The sequence below is a fragment of the Orcinus orca genome, chromosome 10, assembly GCF_937001465.1.
Source record: "Orcinus orca chromosome 10, mOrcOrc1.1, whole genome shotgun sequence".
In the NCBI taxonomy this organism is placed as follows: domain Eukaryota; kingdom Metazoa; phylum Chordata; class Mammalia; order Artiodactyla; family Delphinidae; genus Orcinus; species Orcinus orca.
This window is the reverse complement of record NC_064568.1, coordinates 38,436,854-38,458,154: the sequence shown is the minus strand read 5'-3', so window position 1 is coordinate 38,458,154 and position 21,301 is coordinate 38,436,854. Positions and strand designations below refer to the sequence as shown.

The following is a 21,301-nucleotide window of genomic DNA, read 5'->3' as shown; positions in this document are numbered from 1 at the left end:
TCTCCCGGAGGCCGAGGGGTTTCTCAAAGACACGGACACGCCTCGGTTTCTAGCGGCTTTATTTTGACATACACGACCTCAGACACAAGCGGGGCGGGCAGCGCTAGGTGTACAGAAAGGGGCAGGCTCAGCCCAATGCCGGAGCAGCCCCTCCCCTGCACGCAAGGTCCCGAGAAAACGCAACCGCGCCCAGACGCGACCGGAGCCACGTGTCATATCCGGGCGCAGGGCTCGGGCGGCGTAGACAGGCTTAGGCAGCTTCCAGGAAAGTGGAGTAGAGAGCGGTCCTCCAGGCGAGGCCTTGCAGTTCCCCGAGAAGCAAAGATACCAGGCCCTTCCCTTGGTTCTCCCCAAACTTTTCCCCATTAAAACATTTTTTAAATCGGCACAAACAAAACCAAATTGAACAGTTTTAAAAGTTCAAGCAATCTGCATCTAGGGGGGGGTGCACGTGGCGGGATGTGAGCAAGTGAGCAAAGGATACGAACTAGCCCAGGCCTTTGGCCCCTTAAGGAGAATCCCCACGCCCACTGTACAGGCCCGGATGTGAGGGAGGGGTGGCGTCCCGGGCAAGTTGCAAAACTGGTCCCCTTCCTCTTTAAGCACCGCCCATCCCACCCCGCTAGGGGGCTGGTGTCGACTTCGCCCAGGGAAGCACTATAGAGAGGGGTCGCTTGAACGCCCCAACCCGTGATCCCATCTTGCACTTTGGTCCCAAGTTGGGGCTGGGAAGGCAGGGCCTGGCAGGGACAGGGCTCTCTAGCATGGAACAGGGCGAAATGGTGGCAAAGAGCGTGTGCAGACACACATGCCCACCACCCACCAGAAAACAGGGCTGTGTCTCCCAAGTGTTCAAAAGTACTGAAAACAAGGGACCCTGCCCTGGGGGAGAAGCAGCAAATCCCAGCCCTGCTCTTTTAGTGCCAGGCAAACACTGAATTTAAGTCGGTACAGCCTCTCTCGCGATGAAGAGCGGAATGGGGCAGCATCTCCCATAATATACAGACTCAGGAAGCACAGCACATCCCCAGGCTGGAGAGGTGCCATCAAGTGGGTCCCGAGTGGCCCCAGACCCTTTGCTTTAGCCTCTGCCTTACCAGGAAATGACTATCCACACTAATGAAGAGCTACTGCCCCCATGGATGAAGCCACAGAATAGTACAGAAGATGGTCATTACTGACCAGAAACAGGCAAGCTGCCCCTCCTAGCCCCAAGGAATGGGAACCTGCCCACCAATGGCACCAGGGTCAGAGGGCCGAGAGAGATGGGATCCCATCAAGGAGCCCATTTAAGATGTGTGGGGCTGCATCTCTAAGGACCAGGAAATTAGTCCATCAGTTACCAAGGCCTCTCAGAGACACAGGCTGGCAGGCTTACCATTAATGCCCCAATAGGGACATGCTAAAAGTGACAATGACAGTGGCCCTAGACTCAGAGGTGAGAGCACTAACCTCAGCAATGGCTAGGTGAGTGCAGTATCACCTGGCCACATGTGTTAGAGGTGGCAGGTCTCTGTGCCATTAAGGGCTGGCAGCAAAAGTTATGGGCAAGGAATGGGTCACCCCCTGGGCCTTCACTGTGCTACTGTCAGTGTTGAGTGTTGAGGGGGCCACACTCCAGGCTCACAGAGAGGGTGTTGGGCCAGCAGGGAAACACCTCCTCCAATTCATTTTGCTACCAGTTCTTTTAGAAAAGGTAGCACCTGCTGAGGAAGGGCACAGGGGCAAAAGCTCACCTCAGAAATGGTAAAGAGAATATTTTGCTGAGGGAAGCATGAAGAAAATCAATATTTACTAATGAACAAGGCTACACCCCAGGGGAAAGATCACAGGGGCTGGTAGATGGACAAATGGACAGACTGATGGACCCCAGTACTGATAAGACAAAACTCTCATTAGCAGAATCTGGGCACCTGCACCCAGCACCCAATGTCCCTATAAGCAAACAAGCTTAAAGTTCTCCCTCACAAGCCTGGAGCTCCTCACATGGGCTGCTGCCTTGAGCTTGGCCTGGGGAGAGGTGAGACCCTGAGCGGACCACAGCCTTTGAGCCCTGGAAGGAGCCGCCCATCCAAGGCAGCACAGCTGCCCAAGCTAGAGGAAGAGGACTCCTACCCACAGCACAAGGACTGCAAATACTAGCTGGGTCAGAGCCATCAGAGGCCCTGAGGCCTGCTGGAACACTGACTCTCCTCAGCAAACAGAGCAGGGCCCCCTCCAGTGGGGCAAGAGGGGATGGCCTCCTTAGGCAAGGGATCTTGGTGAGAAACGCTGGCTGGGCTGTGCAGGCAGGAGGAGGAGCAGGTTCAAGTGCCAAATAGTGCCTGGGGATCCCAGGGCCTGCCCTCTATCATTGCTGGCTTCAGCACAGCTTCATGAATCTAGCCTCATGCCAAGGTCAGAACCGAGAAGGGTCCAGCTGTGTGCAGTTGGCCCTGTGGTGCCCTGGGGACATCTGTTACAGACCTGGATGATACCCACAACACAAGCTACAAAGTCCCCCAAGAGATGGGCACCCAACCCTCTACTACTGGGAACAAGGGATGAGTGAGCATGGAGGGGCCCTGAGCCAACCCAGGGCTTCACCCCACAACTAGCAGGACCCTGCAGCCACAGACCCCAAAGACCTAGGCAAGAGAAACCAATGTCCAAGGGCAACCTGTCCCTGCTGCCAAGCCCACCAGGGGTATCTCTTCCTTCCTAAGTCAGCCTGGACACAGCAGTCAGAACCATAGAGCTAGGAAGCCTGGCTGAGAGGATGTGTTCTGCCCTCCTTCACTTTATATATATGGATTCCAGGCTACAGCTAAAAACATTTCTTTTAGTTTACACCAAAGAGAAATATAACCCTTTTAAAAGCAAGTCTGTGTGTCCTCATGGCGAGTTCAGAGCAATGGTCCCTGCCTGAGGGTGGAGAGGAAGGGGTTCTGGAAGCCCAGAGCTGGGCCTACTGGTTCTCGTCCCGCATCTGTTCCATGATGCTGATGAGGTTCTCCAGGCCAAACACATAGCCTCGGTCAGGCCCATCATGCACAGTGGGGTCATCTCGGAAGCCCTTGAATGTGCTGTGTGCAAAGTCGATCATGCGGACATCCACCTTGGGTGGAGAGAAGGGGCCCACCTCGGGGCTGGTGCTGCTGGGGCTGGTGCTAGGGCCACAGGATGGTGCCACCTCAGGGAGCCCTGTGTCCAGGTGCTTGATACGCATTTCGGACCGGCGGTCCAGGTAGGACTCAGACCGGCACTCCTTACCATCATAGATGACAAGCAGGGAACTGGAGTAGAAGCGGTAGGAGGCCTGCCGCTCCAGTACAGCTTTCAGGCCTCGCAGTTTGCTCAGGATGGGCTCAAAAAGGTCACGCCGCAGGTCCAGGCCATTGTGCAGGTACTGATAGAGGGCATTGCGGAAGCCTTCAATGGAGAGCCCACGGCCATAGTACTTGTTCCTGCAGAGGTAATGCCCCGTGTCCAGCTGGTACACCTGAAACCCCAGGAGACAGACAGGTGAGTACCAGGGAGGTCTGATGACCTCACGGTGCCCTGGGCAGGCACTATCTGGAAAGTACTTCTGACCAACCTGAGCTTTTCTGCTCAACCCTACACAACTAGAGTAGGCAGGCCAAGTTCACCCTAAGTTTTCCTGTGGTAAAGCCAGCAATGTGCAGAGACCAGGCCTACAGGTTTTCTGTCACTACCTTTGGAGCCCTCCTCCAAGTTGCCCCAGGAGACCAGCTGGACTCAAACTAGGAATTATCTTGCTGACAGACAAGAGTCTTACTTGCCCCAATATGAAGGCAACAGGCTCTCACAGTGGTTCTGCACTGGAGCCCAGACCAAGGTCCCCAGGTAAGGACAAGAGGGCTCAGGGAACATGTCTACAAAAACGCACTCAGCACTCTGTAGGGGACTCACCCTCTCGGAGGAGATTCTGGACCACTGTGGGCCAGGAGGACACCTGGCTCGGATAGCAGGCAGGCACACACACAACCCAAAACATGCAAGCAGGAGCACCTAGGCTCTCACCAAGGATGACTCACCTGCATGCCACAGACCCTGACACCCAGCGTAGCTGACGTACTTTGCTCGCACTTCCGCATCTGCCGGGCTGCCTTCTCAGCTGATGCATCATCACCATGCTGCCGGGTGCCCATCTTCAGGTCCAGCACACAGGGGTACTTGAAGTGGTGCACCACGTTCTCAAGCAGGAGGAACTCTGGGCCACAGTCAAGGGGAATAACCACCAAACTCACCATCAGCCCCAGCCAGAAAAGCATAATCCCATTTTTCTATAAAAGGAGGCATTCCATTCTAATGTAATCTGTATTCACCTCACAAACTCTCAAATGTGGATTTCAAACCACTGGCTTATTATTTCTTTAAAAAAATTTTTTGTTGCGGTAAAATACACGTAACATTTATCATTTTAACCATTTTTAAGTATACAGTTCAGTGGCATTAAGTACATTCATATTATTGTGCAACCATCACCACCATCCAATCTCCAAAACTTTTTCATCTTCCCAAATAGAAATTAGAAACTGTACCCATTAAACAGTAACTCCCATTCCCCTCTCCCCTGCCCCCATAACCACTGTCTACTTTCTGTCTCTATGAATTTGCCTGTTCTAGATACTTCATATAAGTGGCATCATGTAATATTTGTCCTTTTGTATCTGGCTCTTTCGCTTAGCAAATTGTTTTCAAGGTTCATCCATATTGTAGCATGTGACAAAATTTCATTCCTTTTTATGGCTAATTTTTCATTGTATGTATATACCACATTTGTTGATATCATTTTTATTTTATTCTTTAGATCTGTCTTGCAGGCATACAATAAACCAAAGAAGATTTGGCAGTTTCACATACATCCCTGGCACCATCAGTAAACCAAGGCCCTGCTCAATCCAGTGTCTCACTCAGGCCTAAGAAGTAAGGAACTTCCTTTGTAGCACTACTACAAAAATGATAAATCAGATTTAACATTCCCAAACAGGAATCTTTAGAAAAATCTGGATTTAAATTTCTATCTTGCCATTTTCTGAATAAACTTCAAACCAGTGGACCATATATTTAAACTTATCCCTTAGTACTTCTAGGATCTTCTGCTTAAAATGGCTCTGTGGTCCTGGCCTCCTGGCATTTATATCCATGTCCTCATCTACATCTCCTGTCTGCAACAATCTTAAAGGTACAGGCCTGTCACATGTCTGCCAAAAGTCATCAGGGCTCACAGCCTGGCCCTCAATTCCATATTTGGGACTATGTAGCAATCACATGGTCTTGGAGGATAAGACCCTCAGCATCACTATGATGATGAATATTTTAATATCCGCTAATTCTTTAAGGAGTAACACTAAAAAAATCATTAAATATGGCTTTTAACTAGTCTCATCACCTGCTATAAGCTATAAACAAGTGACAGTAAAACTCAAAGAAGGTTGCAGAAATATCTCACAATGCCTGAGAGCACTGGATCCTGCTTCGGCCACTCACTGGCTCTGAGCACAACACTTAACCACCCTGTGCTTCCATTTACTCGTCTGTAAACGGAAATCATAACACTTCCTCCCTCAAAAGACTTAGGAAAACTGAGTAAGTATATATGAAGTGCTCAGCATACTTCCCTCAGTTTCTCAGTAAGATTTATTTATTGTCTACTGCTTCAAAACACTAAATGATTTTAAGAATTCCCATTTCATAATACTTTTTACCTTTGGTATCTTAAAAAACTGTTTTATATTGCACAGGTATAGTGTTTAGAAAAAACATACTAAAATCAAACATATTACTTTTTAATTATTATCTTTTGGGAGGGGAGAAATACACACATGTACACGTGTACATATGCGCACGCGCACACACACCCCCCCCCCAATTATAGACATGCACTGATAAATATGGTAGCCACTATCCATGCCTGGTGATTTAAATTTAGATTTTAATTAATTAATTAAATAAAAAATTCAGTAACTCAGTCACAGCAGCCACATTTCGGTTACAGTGTAGCTAGTGGCTACCACAAATTTCAGCACAGATCCAGAATACTTCCATTGTCACAGACAGTTCTATTGGACAGCACTCTTGTAGACTGCCAAGTTTAAGCTTCAGTCTTACCAGCCCCAAAACGCAGGAAAGAAACAACATGTTGATGAAAATAAGAAGGACAAAGAGGAAGAAGAGCCTATGGAAAAGGGAGATGAGAACAAAAGAGGAGCCCCTGAACAGAGAGGGCGCTGGCCATGGTACTGTTAGGTGCCCTGACACAGGACTCATGGTCCCAGTAGCAGGCACTGCTGGAGAAGCAGTAACAAGGATACTGTAGAGTTTTCGGTCCTTGGACTCGGAGCGCATGCGGCTCAGCTGCTGTTTGTGACAGCGCAGGCTCCAAGGGTTGTGGCTGATCTTCTCGGAACTCAGACCGCTGTTGCCATCCAGCATCTGGAAAGGGACATCCGAGTGGCTGTGTAGCTCCACCTTCGGAGTCTTTGCCTCCTGGGGGCTAAGAAGGAAGAACATACCCATTGCTAAGGGGCTCAGACAAGTCACCCTCTGGGGTCTCACTACACAGGGTGGGGGAGGCCTGGATCAAGTCTAACGTGCCACGCATACACCTTCCTGAGGGGTGACACGGGGCCCAGATGCATGAGCCCATCAAAGTGAGTAAATGGTATAAGTACTAAGGAGCTAGGGTGTGCAGCCTGTGTTGCTAAACTGATCTGATCTGATGTCAGAGACAAACTATGTGCTGCCACATCTAAGAAAAGTCCCAATTCCAACTTCTAGGTCAAGTCACAGAGCATCCTATTCACTGAATTTTTTTTTTTTTTTTGGCCATGCCGCACGGCTTGCAGGATCTTAGTTCCCGGACGAGGGATCAAACCCAGGCCCTCGGCCGTGGAAGTGCCGAGTCCCAACCACTGGACTGCCAGGGAATTCCCTCACTGAAACTTATTTTTGAGTGATATTAAATATATATAAAGTAATTTAATCATACAATTTTAATTTCACTTTGGTTCAAAACGCTCATTTTTTATTTACATTAGTTTTATTTTTTTTACAATTCAGTTTTTTGGCGTTTTTTTTTTTTTTTTTTTTTTTTTGCGGTACGCGGGCCTCTCACTGTTGTGGCCTCTCCCGTTGCGGAGCACAGGCTCCAGATGTTCAAGCTCAGCGGCCATGGCTCAGGGGCCCAGCCACTCCGTGGCACGTGGGATCTTCCCGGACTGGGGCACGAACCCGCGTCCCCTGCATTGGCAGGCGGACTCTCAACCACTGCGCCACCAGGGAAGCCCTGGCGTTTTTTTTAGTATATTCATGAGGTTATAAAACATCACCACTATTTAATTTTTAGGAATTTTCATCACCCCAAAAACAGACCTTGTCACCATTAGCAGTCACTTCCCATCTATCCCTCCCCCTCAGTCCCTGGCATCCACTGACTTTGCCTTCTGTCTCTTGGACAGAAACAATGGATTTGCCTATTCTGAACATCTTATATAAATGGAACCATATAATATGTGGTTTTCTGTGACTGGCTTCTTTCATTTAACATAAATGTTTTCAAGGTTCATCCATGTTGTAGCATGTGTCAGTACCCCATCCCTTTTTATTGCTGAGTAATATTCTATTGTATAGTTATACCACATTTAATTTATGGACACTCAGGTTGTTTCCAGTTTTCGGCTATTAGGAATAATGCTGCTATAAACATTTGTGTACAAGTTTTATGTGTGAATATATTCCTTCAATTCTCTTGGGCATATACCTAGGAGTGCAGTTGCCAGGTTTAACTTTTTGAAAAACTGCCTAATTGTTTTCCAGAATAGCTGCACTATTTTACATTCCCATCAGCAGTGTAGGAGGGTTCCAATTTCTCCATATCCTCATCAAAACTTTTATTGTCTATCCTTTTGATTATGGCCACCCTTGTCAGGGTTCACATTTTTTTGCATGATATATCAAGAAAAATAATTCTTTGTAGACTATTTTCCTAATCTACAAGAAAAGTCAATTTCCAATGCAATAAACTGAACTTCAGATTCAGGGAAAGGATTAATAGCTGATATCAGAGTCTCAGAGAGATATGACACCCAAACCCTTAAGGAACACTAGTCTGGATGCCACTCATTGCCTTTGGGCTCTGACATCCTGCAGGTGAGAAAGGAGCTGGAACCTCATCGTGGACCAATGCATTTCCACCTCTGTCTTGGGGGTGCGAGACATAACAAAGCTGGAGAAAACAGGGTGTTCTTGTTCCCAAAAAGCTGAGGGAACTTCATTCTCTCTTGACTAGCTACAGCCATACTCAGAAGGAGGTATCACTGGGGTGATGTGACATACAGGCGGCAGCCTGCACCTATGTGGGTGGCCTAAGAACATCAGCCACCTTCCCCCAACCTTGAGCCTTACTTCCCCATGATGTATCAGGACTCTAGAGATATTCTGAGTATATCAGGACCAGACATGAACCACCAGTCCTGCTTACCATCCCCTTACCTCTCTGAGGTTTCAAGGGACAGGCTGGCTTTCTCCTCCCTGTGGTCACTGCCACTGCCTGACCGGTGCAGGCTCCGGCGAGAGTGCTTACGCCGAGGTTGCTCCCGCTCTGGTGTGTCATCCTGCTCCACGGTCTCACTTTCCACATAAGGGTAGGCCAACAAGTTGATGTAACCATCACTGTCCCCCTCAAAGCAGACTGACACCACTCCTGTTGGAGAAAAAAAGGCAGCCAGTCAACAAATGTCTACAGAGATTGGGTCCCTTCAGTTCAGACTGCTGGCACATGCTGTCCCTCAGCACACTGACATCACCTGCCCTGTATCAACTGTGGGAACAATGACTAGCAGACATCTTTCCAAAACACAGCTGACCACTAATCCCCCATTCTAAGTCTAACCACTAATCCCCCATTCTAAGTCCACTATTTACCTTTGATTTTGGATAAATCTATATATTTTTCCCATTCTCTTGTCTAACCCTCTCACTTTCTTTTTTCCTTTTTAATAAATTTATTTATTTATTTATTTTTGGCTGCGTTGGGTCTTCGTTGCTGCGCACGGGCTTTCTCTAGTTGTGGCGAGCGGGGGCTACTCTTCATTGGGGTGCGTGGGGGTTCTCATCACTGTGGCTTCTCTTGTTGTGAAGCATGGGCTCTAGGTGCGTGGGCTCAGTAGTTCTGCATGTGGGCTCAGTAGTCGTGGCTCACGGGCTCTAGAGCATGGGCTCAGTAGTTGTGGTGCACGGGCTAAGTTGCTCCGCGGCATGCGGGATCTTCCCGGACCAGGGCTCGAACCCGTGCCCCCTGCACTGGCAGGCGGATTCGTAACCACTGAGCCACCAGGGAAGCCCACCCTCTCACTTTCAACTACTGCCTTCTGTACCATTCAAAAGAACTGTATTTTCTAGGTGACATCCACACTCGACATAATTTAACCCTCTACTTATTTAACTGCTCTATGATGCTGTCATTTCCTATGTCCTCCTCTAGATCTGGTTTCCTTCTGCCTGACAATGTCACCTTGAGAGACATCAAGACTTCTCAAAGACAGTCCCCAAAATATGTCTTCTGCCGACACTGAACATCAGGCGATTCTAAGCTCAACAGGCAGAACTTCTGCCTCACCAAACCACCAGCATTCCTAAGTTGAAACACCTATTTTCCATGCTGTACTCATGCAAAACAGTTTGTTGTGTCCATTTTTATCAAACAGGTTTTCATAGTTTCTTCTGGATCATTACCAAACGAGTTGAAACACAATACCTAGAAATCAAGGAGTTTTTTGTTATTTGTTCTTAAAAAGGTCGAGGCTGCCCTTCATCTAACTTCCATATCCAACCCTCTGTCAGCTACACTCCTCGTTTACATTCTTGGTGTGCAATATCAGCATTATTGAGAATCAGTGAGAAGCATTTAGGAATATGTCAGTATGCTAGACCAAGAATATCCTTCTCTTTGGCCCATTTCCTTCTCCAGGAGGGCACTGCCCCAATCCCTGGTCTCTATTAGGAAAAAAAATCCTTACGACATTAAGGTGAAATCGATTTTTCTTACCTTCTCATTACATTGCTTAAATGTACACCTCACTTTAGTGAGCTTCACAACTGTGTCCTGGCTTCCTTACATAGATGACTGCCTCTCCTACAGGTTTCTGCCTTTGTAACTTCTTCTCTTTGTCTTTTCCAGAGCTTCAGTTATGTTCAAGTTTGAATGCCCTCTGGTCTACAATATTCTTTGTTTCCTGGGCTCCCCCTCGTACTCTGATCTAGAGTGTCCTCCAGGCCTGCCACATAGCTCCCATGCTGGGCCCCTCCTTGCTGCAGCTGACCAGAGTGAGAATTGTTCCTTCTATGTCCTCTCCTTTTCCCTTCTTTCTTGGTTTCCTCCTTATTTGAGTGGAATACATCTTCAAGTAACTTCCTAAGAGTGCTCAGGAGGTCAATTTTCTGAGTCCTTTGCAGGACTTTATTCTATTCCAACACTTGACTGATAGTTTGGCTGAAGACAGAATTCTATGTTGTCTGAAAATAAAGACAGTTTTACTTCTTCCTTTCCAATCTGGATGTCTTTTATTATTTCATTTTCTTGCCTAACTGCACTGGCCAGAACCTCCAAGTTATATGTCAACTAGAAATGGAAAGCATGGACATTCTTGTCTCGTTCCTGATCTTAGGGGTTAAAGCAATTGTCTCATCACTGAGTAGGAAGCTAACTGTAGGTTTTCATAGATGCCTTCTATCAGGTTTGAGGAACTTTCTTTCCATCCCCACTTTGCTAAGAGTTTTGTTACTCCTGTTGTTTTATCAAGAATGGATGTTGATACAGATGGCCAACAGGTACATGAAAAGATGCTCAACAATGGCTAATTATTAGAGAAATGCAAATCAAAACTACAACGAGGTACCACCTCACACCAGTCAGAATGGCCATCATTAAAAAATGTACAAATAACAAATGCTGGACAGGGTGTGGAGAAAAGGGAACCCTCCTACATTGTTGTTGGGAATGTAAATTGGTGCAGCCGCTATGGAGAACAGTATGGAGGTTCTTCAAAAAACTAGAGTTGCCAGATGATTCAGCAATCCCACTCCTGGGCATATATCTGGACAAAACTGTAATTCAAAAAGATGCATGCACCCCTATGTTCACAGCAGCACTATTCACAATAGCCAAGACATGGAAACAACCTAAATGTCCATCAACAGATGAATGGATAAAGATGTGGTACATATAGACAACGGACTATTACCCAGCCATAAAAGAGAATGAAATAATGCCATTTGCGGTAACACTGATGGACCTAGAGATTGTCATACTAAGTGACGTAAGTCAGAAAGACAAATACCATATGATATCACTTACATGTGGAATCTAAAATATGACAAGAACTTTTCTACAATACGAAACAGAAACAGACTCACACACAGAGAACAGACTTGTGGGGGTTGGGGGGGGAGGGATGGATTGGGAGTTCAGGATTAGCAGATGCAAACATATATAGAATGATTAAATAACAAGGTCCTACTGTATAGCACAGGGAACTATATTCAATATTCTGTGATAAATCATAATGGAAAAGAATATGAAAAAGAATGTACATATATGTATAACTGAATCACTTTGCTGTACAGCAGAAATTAACATAGCATTGTAAATAAACTATACTTCAGTAAAATAAATTTTAAAAAAGAATGTATGTTGGATACTGTCAAGTACTTTTTCTGCACTTACTGAGATAATCGTATGATTTTTCTTTTTTTAGTTTATTGATATGGTCAATTACATTAACTTTTGAATGTTAAACCTACCCTGCATTACTCCTATGGTAAACCCTACTTGGTCACGACATACTGTCCTTTTAATATATTCTTAATATATTCTTAATATATTCAATTTGCTAAAATCTTGTTCAAATTTTTTAGGTTCGTCTAGGACATTAATTTTCTTGTAATGTCCTTATAGAATGAGTAGAGATGTATTCCTGCTTCAACTTTTTGAAAGAGTTTGTGTAGTATTTCTTAAATATTTGGTAGAATTCACCAGTGAAGTTGTGTGGGCCTGGAGTTTTCTTTGCTAAAATGCTTTAAATTCCAATTTCAATTTATTTACTACATAGGGCTATTCAGATTATTCATTTCTTCTAGAGTGAGTTTTCATAGTTTGTGTGTTGCAATAAATTGTCTATTTCATCTAAGTTGTAGAATTTACTGGCATAAAGTTGTTCATAATATTTTTATTTTTTTAATATCGGTAGAAACTGTAGTGATGATACATCTGTCTTTTTTTTTTAAGATTTCTTTTTTGATGTGGACTATTTTTAAAGTCTTTATTGAATTTGTTACAATATTGCTTCTATGTTTTGGTTTTTTGGCCGTGAAGCATGTGGGATCTTAGGTCCCCAACCAGGGATCGAACCCACATCCCCTGCATTGGAAGGTGAAGTCTTCACCACTGGACCACCAGGGAAGTCCCACATCTGTCATTTCTGATATTGGAAATTTATGTCTTTTCTTTTTCCTAATCAGTCTGGCTAGAGATTTATCCTAGCCTTTGGTCTTTAGTTTTCACTGATTTTCTTTATTTTTGCTCATTTTCCTACTGAATTGTCTTTTTTCCTATTGATTTTGAATTGCATACACACACACACACACATTCTAGAAACAAATCCTCGGTCAGTTTTATGTGAAGTAAATAGCTCTTAATTTTCTTTAAAAGTGTATTTTGATAAAACTTTTTAATTTTATATACTCAAATGCATCATTACCTCCTTTAAAATTTCTTTTTATCTTGCAGGGCCATCTAAAGCTATAATGGAAACCTTTAATTCTCTGCAGGCACGTACCATTGAGTACCTTGACACAGAGCATCATACCTGATCAAGGGAGAAGTGGTTATGCTATGGGTCGAACAGGAAGAAGAGCCTTCCAAGAGTGGGTAAGATCTGGTAATTAAATGAGCCATGCAACCTACCACTAGTTTAAAAAATATGTATTTTTTTGATCCTAATTTTTTTTTTTTTTTTACCTCATTACTCACACCTAGAAAGAATTCAGGTAGGAAAATGAAAATCAATGGTCCTTTACTTCATTTGATATAAGTCCTAATTTTCTTGGCATTTTTAAGATTGGCTTAAACACAGAGAATTACATTTGGGTAGAGGTTTTCGGGTTTTTTTTTTAATATACTTTTTTTTTTACTTTTAAAAATTGTGGTAAAAACATATTTAACATAAATTTGTCATTTTAACCATTTTTAAATGTAAAATTCAGTGGCATTAAGTACGTTCACAATGTTGTATAACCACTTTTGTTACCTATTTCCAGAACTTTTATATCACCTCAAACAAAATCTCTATACCCATTAAATAACTCCCCATTTCCCTCTCACCTGAACCCCTGGTACCCTCTAATCTACTTTCTGTCTCTACAAATTTGCCTACTGTAGATATTTCGTACAAGTGGAATCATGTAATGTTTGTTCTTTGAGGTCCGGCTTATTTCACTTAGCATAATGTTTTCAAGGTTCATCCACCTTGTAACACGTGTCAGAACTTCATTTGTTTTTAGGGCTGAATACTCTTCCAGCGTAAATATATGCCACATTTTGTTTATCCGTTCGTCTGTTCAACCCAATCAAACACTTGGGTTGTTTCCACCTTTTGTCTATTGTAAATAATGCTTCTGTGAGTATTACAAGTATCTGTTTGAGTCTCTATTTCCAATTCTTTTGAGTATATACCTAGGAGTGGAATTGCTGAATCATATGGTAATTCTGTGTTTAACTTTTTGAGGAACTGTCCAACTGTTTTTCCATAGTGGCTGTACCATTTGACATTCTTACCAGCAATGTTCCTATTTCTCCATATCTTTGCCACTCTTTCTTTCTCCCTTCCTTCCTTCCTTTCTTTTCCTTCTTTCTTTTAATGTATTTTTATTTATTTATTCAAATTAATTTTTATTGGAATATAGTTGCTTTACAATGTTGTATCAGTTTTCTTTCTTTTTAATAGCCATCCACTGGTAGTGAGTAGTCTCTATTGTGGTTTAGATTTGCATTTCCCTAATGACTAATGATGCTGATTATCTTTTCATGTGCTTATTGGCCATTTGTGTATCTATTCTGGAGAAATGTTTATTCAACTCCTTTGACCATTTATGAATAGGGTTGTTTCTTAACTTTTTTTTTTTAACATCTTTAATGGAGTATAATTGCTTTTGTTTCTTAACTCTTAATTGGCAAAAAGAGGTAGACTAGTTCTTAGAAGTAGTTGTTTTTTACCTCAGGGCTTTTGTCTATGAGAGGAATGGAATGTCCTTTCCATTGTCCTTTGCCCACAGCTGCTCCTCATCCTTCAGTCCTTTAAGTCTCCCCAGACACTCCTTCCCTGATCATTCTATATCAAGTGCTCTGTTTTGGAAGCTTTATTATTTTCAATTACAGAACATGACTTATTTTATTCAAAGTACTTATCACAATCTATAATTGTTTTGTCTATAATTTGTTTATTCTTTGTTTCTCACACTAGCATGCAAGCTCCATAAAGGTATGGGCCTTTTTTGTCTTTTACTCTAATGAGCACAGGGCTTGGCATCTAGTAGATGCTCAGTAAGTACTGGTAACAGAAAAATGAATGAGGCAAAGTTTTGAATAACTATACAGAAGCCTAGAACCTCATATTTAGTACTATTAAGAAGTAACACTTGGGCTTCCCTTGTGGCGCAGTGGTTGAGAGTCTGCCTGCCGATACAGGAGACACGGGTTCGTGCCCCGGTCCGGGAAGATCCCACATGCCGCTGAGCGGCTGGGCCCATGAGCCATGGCCGCTGAGCCTGCGCATCCGTAGCCTGTGCTCTGCAACGGGAGAGGCCACAGCAGTGAGAGGCCCGCGTGCCGCAAAAAAAAAAAAAAAAGAAGTAACACTTGGGATTTCCCTGGTGGCGCAGTGGTTAGGTATCCAATGCAGGGGACATGGGTTTGATCCCTGGTCCGGGAAGATCCCATATGCCGCAGAGCAACTAAGCCCGTGCACCACAGCTGCTGAGCCTGAGCTCTAGAGTCCGCGAGCCACAACTACAGAGCCCATGTGCCACAACTACTGAAGCCCACGTGCCTAGAGCTCATGCTCCGCAACAAGAGAGGCCACCAATATGAGAAACCCGTGCACTGCAACAAAGAGTAGCCCCTGCTGGCCGCAAGTAGAGAAGGCCCGCACGCGCAACAAAGACACAACAAATTGAAATGAAATGGAATGGAATGGAATGGAATGAAATGAAATGAAATAAAATATTAAAACAAAAAAGAAGTTAACACTTGGTAACTACCGCTGGTCATACTAAATAAATGAAAATCCCTCTTCAAACCTACTGCCAAAATATAAAATATTACTGGCATTTTTCCTCAGCTGAGTTTTAAAAATACCTGTACCTCTGGAAATAAATAAATAAATAAATAATTGTGGGTTAGTTTAATAGATGTATTTTCTAAACCTGTGTGTTCAAAGGGGCTAAAGGCAAAGATATTCCAGTAGCAATCAGAACATCTAGCACCAAGATCTTGTTTTTTCTAAATACCATTCCTAAAAGGAAGAAGAGGTTGTTGCAGAAGTATTTGATTCCTGAATCGGGACAGGAAAAATACAAGATGAGCTTGGAAGATCTTGCAGTAACTGAAAGTAAAGCAATAGTCAAAAATGATGGGGGGGGCTTCCTGGTGGCGCAGTGGTTGGGAGTCCGCCTGCCGACGCAGGGGACGCGGGTTCGTGCCCCGGTCCGGGAGGATCCCACATGCCGCGGAGCGGCTGGGCCCGTGGGGCATGGCCGCTGAGCCTGCGCGTCTGGATGACTGTGCTCTGCAACTGGAGAGGTCACAACAGTGAAAGGCCCGCATACCGCAAAAAAAAAAAAAAAAAAAAAAAAAAAAAAAAAAAAAAAAAAAAAAGATGGGGGGGGGGCTTCCCTGCTGGCGCAGTGGTTAAGAACCTGCCTGCCAATGCAGGGGACACGGGTTCAAGCCCTGGTCTGGGAAGATCCCACATGCCGTGGAGCAACTAAGCCTGTGCACCTCAACTACTGAGCCTGTGCTCTAGAGCCCATGAGCCACAACTACTGAGCCCATGTGCCACAACTACTGAAGCCTGTGTGCCTAGAGCCTGTGCTCTGCAACAAGGGAAGCCACCGCAATGAGACACCCATGTACCACCACAAAGAGTACCCCCACTCACTGCAGCTAGAGAAAGTCCGCACGCAGCAATGAAGACCCAACACAGCCAAAAATAAATTAATTAAAAAAAAAAAGTTAAATCACTAGTAACAAGGTATGTACTTTGTGACATGATGAACTGAAGAGGACACAGGATCATTTCTATCGCCCCAAAATATTAGGTTGGCCAGAAAGTTCGTTCGGGTTTTCCTGTGACATCTTACAAAAACCTGTATGAACTTTCTGGCCAACCCAATATACAACCTCAATCTAATTCTGAGGAAAGATAAGACAAATCCAAATTTAGGGACAGTCTACAAAATAACTACTAGTACTCTTCAAAAGTGTTGAGGTCAGGACTTCCCTGGTGGTCCAATGATTAAGTACCCACCTTCCAATGCAGGGGACACGGGTTTGATCCCTGGTTGGGGAACTAGGATCCCACATGCCGCAGGGCAACTAAGTACACACGCCACAACTACTGAGCCCAACTCTCTACAACTAGAGAGCCCACGTGCCATGACTATAGAGCCCATGTGCTCTGGAGCCCGTGCGCCACAACTAGAGAGAAGTCCATGTGCCACAACAAAGATCCTGCGTGCTGCAACTAATAAGACCCAATGCAGCCAAACATAAATAAATAAATATTTTTTAAAAAGGGGGGGGCTTCCCTGGTGGCACAGTGGTTAAGAATCCGCCTGCCAATGCTGGGGACATGTGTTCAAGCCCTGGTCCAGGAAGATCCCACATGCCGCAGAGCAACTAAGCCCATGTGCTACAACTACTGAGCCTGTACTCTAGAGCCCATGAACACAACTGCTGAGCCCACGTGCCACACTACTGAAGCCTGCGCACCTATAGCCCATGCTCCACAACAAGAGAAGCCACCGCAATGAGAAGCCCGCGCACCGCAACGAAGAGTAGCCCCCACTCGCCACAACTAGAGAAAGCCCATGCGCAGCAACAAAGACCCAATGCAGCCAAAAATAAATAAATTTATAAGTGGAAAAACAGCCAAAATTTGAATAAAATGTACGTATTAGTTAATAGTATTATACCAATGTTCCTTTCCTGGCTTTGGTAATTATAAATTATACTATGGTTATATACATTTTTAATGATGCTTTTGCTTATTGATACTAGACTACCAGCCTAAGTAAAGACTCTGATTTTAGTATAAGTCCCTTTAGTAACAATCGGCATGAAACAGCATCATACTTAAAATCTAAACCCTTTAAAATCAGGTACTGAAATTCACTTAAGGAACTTAAGGGCAGTGTTAAAAAGGGCCAGGTTTTTACAGGTCCTCATCCACTTCTGCACGTTGGCTGGCACCATCACACTGCAGCCTCCTGTCTGCTGGAGAACAGACCACAGCACAATTTCTGCCACAGTGAGTTCATTCCCAAGAAGCCAGGAGCTCTTCCCAAAAGCTGAATTCATGGAGCAGAACACACTGGCTTCCCTCTTCTAGCTGAAAAATAGCTCTATCTACCCAGCTATCTATAAGGGTTAAACTTACAGCATTATGCTTCTGGCCAAACAGAAAACAGAAAATGTGCATGTTCCCTTCTCCTTCAATGGGATACATCATTTGGATACTGAACTTCATCTGAGTCTTTAGCACATTCTCCCAAATTAAGAGTAAAACCCAGCACTTAAGAAGGTTTTCTAGCGTGCTCTTGACTACTGAATGTGTGTGAACAGTAGAGAGAGACTCTAGTGGTCACAGAGCAGCCAGTGCAACACAAGCAGAGAGAGGGGAAGGGAGGGGTGGCTGGGTTTGTGTTGATCAAGATGTCTTTCAGTGCCCTGTAGTCTCTTCCAAACACTGAATTTAAGCCCAATGCATTGGTAGCTAAAGCTGTGGGTTCATCAGCTTGGATTATGTTGGTAATATCCAAATCCACATCTGGCATCTGAATCATCTTGGAGAGACCATCGACTACAACTTTCAATTCATACAGATACTTTAGAATATCACCTTGGTGGAAAAAATAAAGTATCTTGGCGGAACTCAAGAGGTTGAAGACTCTTCCTGCATCTAGCACGGGGCTGATGGTCCCGCCATGCATACTGGGGAGCCAGTACGTGCATCTACACAGAGAGGTGAGCCACACAAGGACAGGGCTTTACTTGGTACATCAGTATCATGGGACCATTAGAGGAACTCTTATTATTTTTGCAACTTTTCTGTCATTTTAAATTTATTTCAAAATAAAAAGTAAATGACTTCCCTGGCGGTCTTGTGGTTAAGATTCCATGCTTCCACTGCAGGTGGCATGGGTTTGATCCCTGATCAGGGAACCAAGATCCCACATGCCACGTGGTACAGCCAAAAACAAAACAAAAAAAGGTAAAAACCCTATAGTATCAGTCTTTGAAATACATGAATTGGACCCATCATATCTTCCATTTTCTCTGAATAAACTGGACTTCATTTGACTTAAAAAGAAGAGATCAATTTTAGTTTAGTTGTATTTTTGAGAAAGTGTATTTATTCTTCCCTAGTGAAAATGCAGCCTGAGGAAAAAAAAATCAGGTAGATACTAAGGATTTGCTATGGCTTTTAAAGACTTCTGTTCCCCAGTCTGAGAGAAGGTTGGGGGAAAAACTGAACCAATATATGACTGACAATCCTTCCCTGGGTGGCACCTTGAAATTCTAACTTGTCCCAATTCTGGTGGTTGTGATTTAGAAAACATTTCTTTGGAGCCAGGGGCTCAACTCCATTTTAAGTGTTTTTTTTTTTCCCTGAGCATCAGAAGAACTCCATGAGCTAACAGGGCTTGTAGTTCTCTTTCTGGTTTTGGCATATTTATAGCAGAAGATTTGGCCATGGATGTGTTGAGTGTGGATAAGTAGGTGGCTAAAGCTACATTTATAAAGCATTTATAACTGTTGTTTCTTAGCCACTTAGAGACAGCAGTGTGTGTGATTCTGGCTTCTCTCTCATTTTGCAGCCTTAGAATATTTATTCCTCCAAATTTGATATTATTCTGATTCTGTTTTGAAAATAATAACAAACCATACAATTCAAAACTGCACAAAGGACCTGAACAGACATTTCTCCAGAGAAGATACACAAATGGCCAATGGCACATCAACATCATTCATTAATCATTAAGAAAATGCATATCAAAACAATGAGACACCACTTCACACCTACTAAGGTGGCTATAATTTTTTTTTTAATGGAAAACAAGGGTTTGTAAGGATGTGGAGAAACAGGAACACTGTTGGTAAGAATGTCAAATGGTACAGCCACTATGGAAAACAGTTTGACAGTTCCTCAGAAAAGTTAAACACAGAATTACCATATGATTCAGCAATTCCACTCCTATATACTCAAAAGAATTGGAAACAGAGACTCAGATAAATACTCACAGAAGCATTATTCACAATAGGCAAAAGGTGGAAACAACCCAAGTGTCCATCAACAGATGAAAGGATAAACAAAATGTGGCATATATTTACACTGGAATAGTATTCAGCCATAAAAACAAATGAAGTTCTGACACATGCTACAAGGTGGATGAACCTTGAACACATTATCCTAAGTGAAATAAGCCAGACCCAAAAGGAGAAACGTTACATGATTCCACTTGTATGAAATATCTACAATAGGCAAATCTGTAGAGACAGAAAGTAGATTAGGGGGTACCAGGGGAGGTGAGAGGGAAATGGGGAGTTATTTAATGGGTATAGAGATTTTGTGATGATGTAAAAGTTCTGGAAATAGATAATAGTAATGGTATATAGCACTGTGAATGCATTTAATGCCACTAAATTATACACTTAAAAATGGTAAATTTTGCTGTACAGCAGAAATGAACAAACATCATAAATCAATTATACTTCAATTAAAAAAAAAGACAAGGTGTGTCCACTTAAAAAAAAAAGGTTAAACTTTATGTTACGTGGACTTCCCTGATGGTGCAGTGGTTAAGAATCCACCTGCCAATGCAGGGGACACAGGTTCGAGCCCTGGTCCAGGACGATTCCACATGCTGCGGAGCAACTAAGCCCGTGCGCCACAACTACTGAGCCTGCCATCTAGAGTCCGCACACTACAACTACTGAAGACTGTACACCTAGAGCCCGTGCTCCGCAACAAGAGAAGCCACCGCAATGCGAAGCCTGCGCAACGCAACAAAGAGTAGCCCCCGCTCACCGCAGCTAGAGAAAACCTGCGCACAGCAACGAAGACCCAATGCAGCCAAAAATAAATAATTTTAAAAATGTTTATGTTATGTATATTTCACCACAATTAAAGATTTAAGGAAACAAAAGTCAATACCAATATGGATTGGTTTTTCTAAATCGAGGATCCCCCAAGTAAAGGATGATACAAACATGACTGAATTCATACTGCTTTGGAAAAGTTAAAAAACAGAACAGAGCGGCTTCCCTGGTGGCACAGTGGTTTAGAATCCGCTTGGCCAACACGGGGGACACAGGTTCGAGCCCTGGTCCTAGAGGATCCTACATGCCAGGGAGCAACTAAGCCTATGCGCCACAACTACTGAGCCTGCGCTCTAGAACCCTCGAGCCACAACTACTGAAGCCCGCACACCACAACTACTGAAGCCCATGCACCTAGAGCCCGTGCTCAGCAACAAGAGAAGCCACCACAATGAGAAGCCCACGCACTGCAACGAAGAGTAGCCTCTGCTCGCTGCAACTAGAGAAAGCCCGCGCACAGCAACAAAGAACCAATGCAACCAAAAATAAATAAATTGGATAAATAAATTAAGAAAAAAAACAGAACACAGGGAATTCCCTGGCGGTCCAGTGATTAGAACTTGGTGTTTTTACTTCAGTGGTCCGGGTTCAATTCCCGGTCAGGGAACTAAGATCCCGCAAGCCATGTGGCACAGCCAAAACAAAACAAAAAACAGAACACAAAAAACATAACTTACACGTGAGGGGCAATCATAAAAATATATAAACATAGTGACAAAAATCAGATTTGAAAATCAAGTACCTTAAATTCTGGTATATATTCACAGGGTTCTAGTCTATAAAGTTAATTTACATTTTAAAACAGATTATTTTTCCTTTAAAAGTTAGGACCCTCCAGGCCCCAATCCTTCTGTAGATTTC

General features: G+C 43.9%; 1 protein-coding gene and 1 pseudogene across 9 annotated transcripts in view; both read right to left on the bottom strand.

Annotated features, from left to right (window-relative positions):
- Nucleotides 1-42: 42 nt before the first annotated feature.
- IP6K1 (inositol hexakisphosphate kinase 1) overlaps nt 43-21,301 on the bottom strand; it is a 73,657-nt gene continuing 52,398 nt past the window's right edge. For all 9 annotated transcript variants that reach the window (XM_012538260.3, XM_033413107.2, XM_033413105.2 and 6 more), the window contains 4 exons: nt 8,497-8,707; nt 6,318-6,499; nt 4,038-4,213; nt 43-3,481 (listed from right to left, as the gene is read on the bottom strand). In XM_012538260.3, the coding sequence (XP_012393714.1) occupies nt 2,948-3,481; nt 4,038-4,213; nt 6,318-6,499; nt 8,497-8,707 (1,103 nt within the window). In that variant the 3' untranslated portion in view covers nt 43-2,947. The remainder of the gene's footprint in view (nt 3,482-4,037; nt 4,214-6,317; nt 6,500-8,496; nt 8,708-21,301) is intronic.
- On the bottom strand, nt 8,721-21,299 carry LOC125965700 (aminoacyl tRNA synthase complex-interacting multifunctional protein 2-like; annotated as a pseudogene).